This window comes from Cottoperca gobio, chromosome 6 (assembly GCF_900634415.1).
Source record: "Cottoperca gobio chromosome 6, fCotGob3.1, whole genome shotgun sequence".
NCBI lineage: Eukaryota > Metazoa > Chordata > Actinopteri > Perciformes > Bovichtidae > Cottoperca > Cottoperca gobio.
This window is the reverse complement of record NC_041360.1, coordinates 25248198-25249301: the sequence shown is the minus strand read 5'-3', so window position 1 is coordinate 25249301 and position 1104 is coordinate 25248198. Positions and strand designations below refer to the sequence as shown.

Genomic DNA, 1104 nt, shown 5'->3' with positions numbered 1-1104 from the left:
TTTTTGTTTTATATAAGGAGTGTGAGGAGGATCAACCCGTCCCACGCGCTCGTACTCACTGTGCTGGGCTTCATATTGTGTACCGTGATGTTGGAGCTGTTGGCTGCGGCGATAGCAGCCCTCTCCAGCTTTTAGCGCCTGTTTAAAACAAACGCTCAGCCTCCATGATGGTTGTAGCTTCTTCCTCCGCCAGCAGGATGTATGCTGTGGCACAACTACAGGAGGAGAGGAGAGGAGGAGAGGACCCGGATCTGTTAACCAGGAAATGACAAACTAACTTATTGTCATTGATTAATGTACCAAGTCAACACACAGGACGTGTTGTTTTTTATCTGCACAGCATCTCTGAGCTCTAAAACTGCTTCTACTACTCGTGTATTCTGAACGCAGCGTCTGACGGAGCGCTGATCAAAGACGTTTCCCTTTGAGTCGACCTGCTGTCACGGCCTTGATACGAGCTGAAAGCAACACACAGCCCTGACACGATTCCTCCGCACCGCCTTTGTAGTCAAAGATTCTCCTAAAAATAAACCCACACCGCCATGAAAACAACCTCTCTCCCCCCATGAAGGATGCAGGTACCCAGAGGGCCGATCTGTGATGAGACGCAGCAACACAACCTGCAGTTTGCAGCCTTCAATTCATACTTCTTTCAAGTCTATTGACTTTAAGGAAGTAGAATATAATATTAGCATTTTGGATTCAGGGATAAAATCAAGATTGTTTGATCATTTCTTCCTTGAATTTTATAGTTTAAAAGAGTTTCACCAAATAATTAAAGAAAGAAAGTTTCTTCTTATTTGACCTCTGCGTGATTTACGTGTTTGTCTCCATATTTAGAGTCGTGCTGTGACGAGCAGCCAGAAGGAGACTCATCACAGGTCACAATCAGAATACAAAGAATGTGTATTCCCCCCCCCCCCTTTAACCCTTTAAAGCACCAGACATCTCCACTAGAGACAGAGAGGGAGACAAACAGGAGGGAATAAAGAGGAACTCACTCTTCCAGCTCCAGAGCTTCATGTGCTGCAGAGATGCGAGCCTGTGGGTTCCTCTCTCTCCACGCCTTCTGCATAACTGCCACCAAACAAACACACACAAACA

General features: G+C 45.9%; 1 protein-coding gene across 1 annotated transcript in view; it reads right to left on the bottom strand.

The window, feature by feature from the left end:
• The window catches only part of LOC115009448 (suppressor of tumorigenicity 7 protein homolog), a 37143-nt gene that overhangs the window by 134 nt on the left and 35905 nt on the right, over window positions 1-1104 (bottom strand). The window contains 3 exon segments of the mRNA XM_029433409.1: window positions 60-147; window positions 149-215; window positions 1002-1077. Of these exon segments, the coding sequence (XP_029289269.1) occupies window positions 60-147; window positions 149-215; window positions 1002-1077 (231 nt within the window).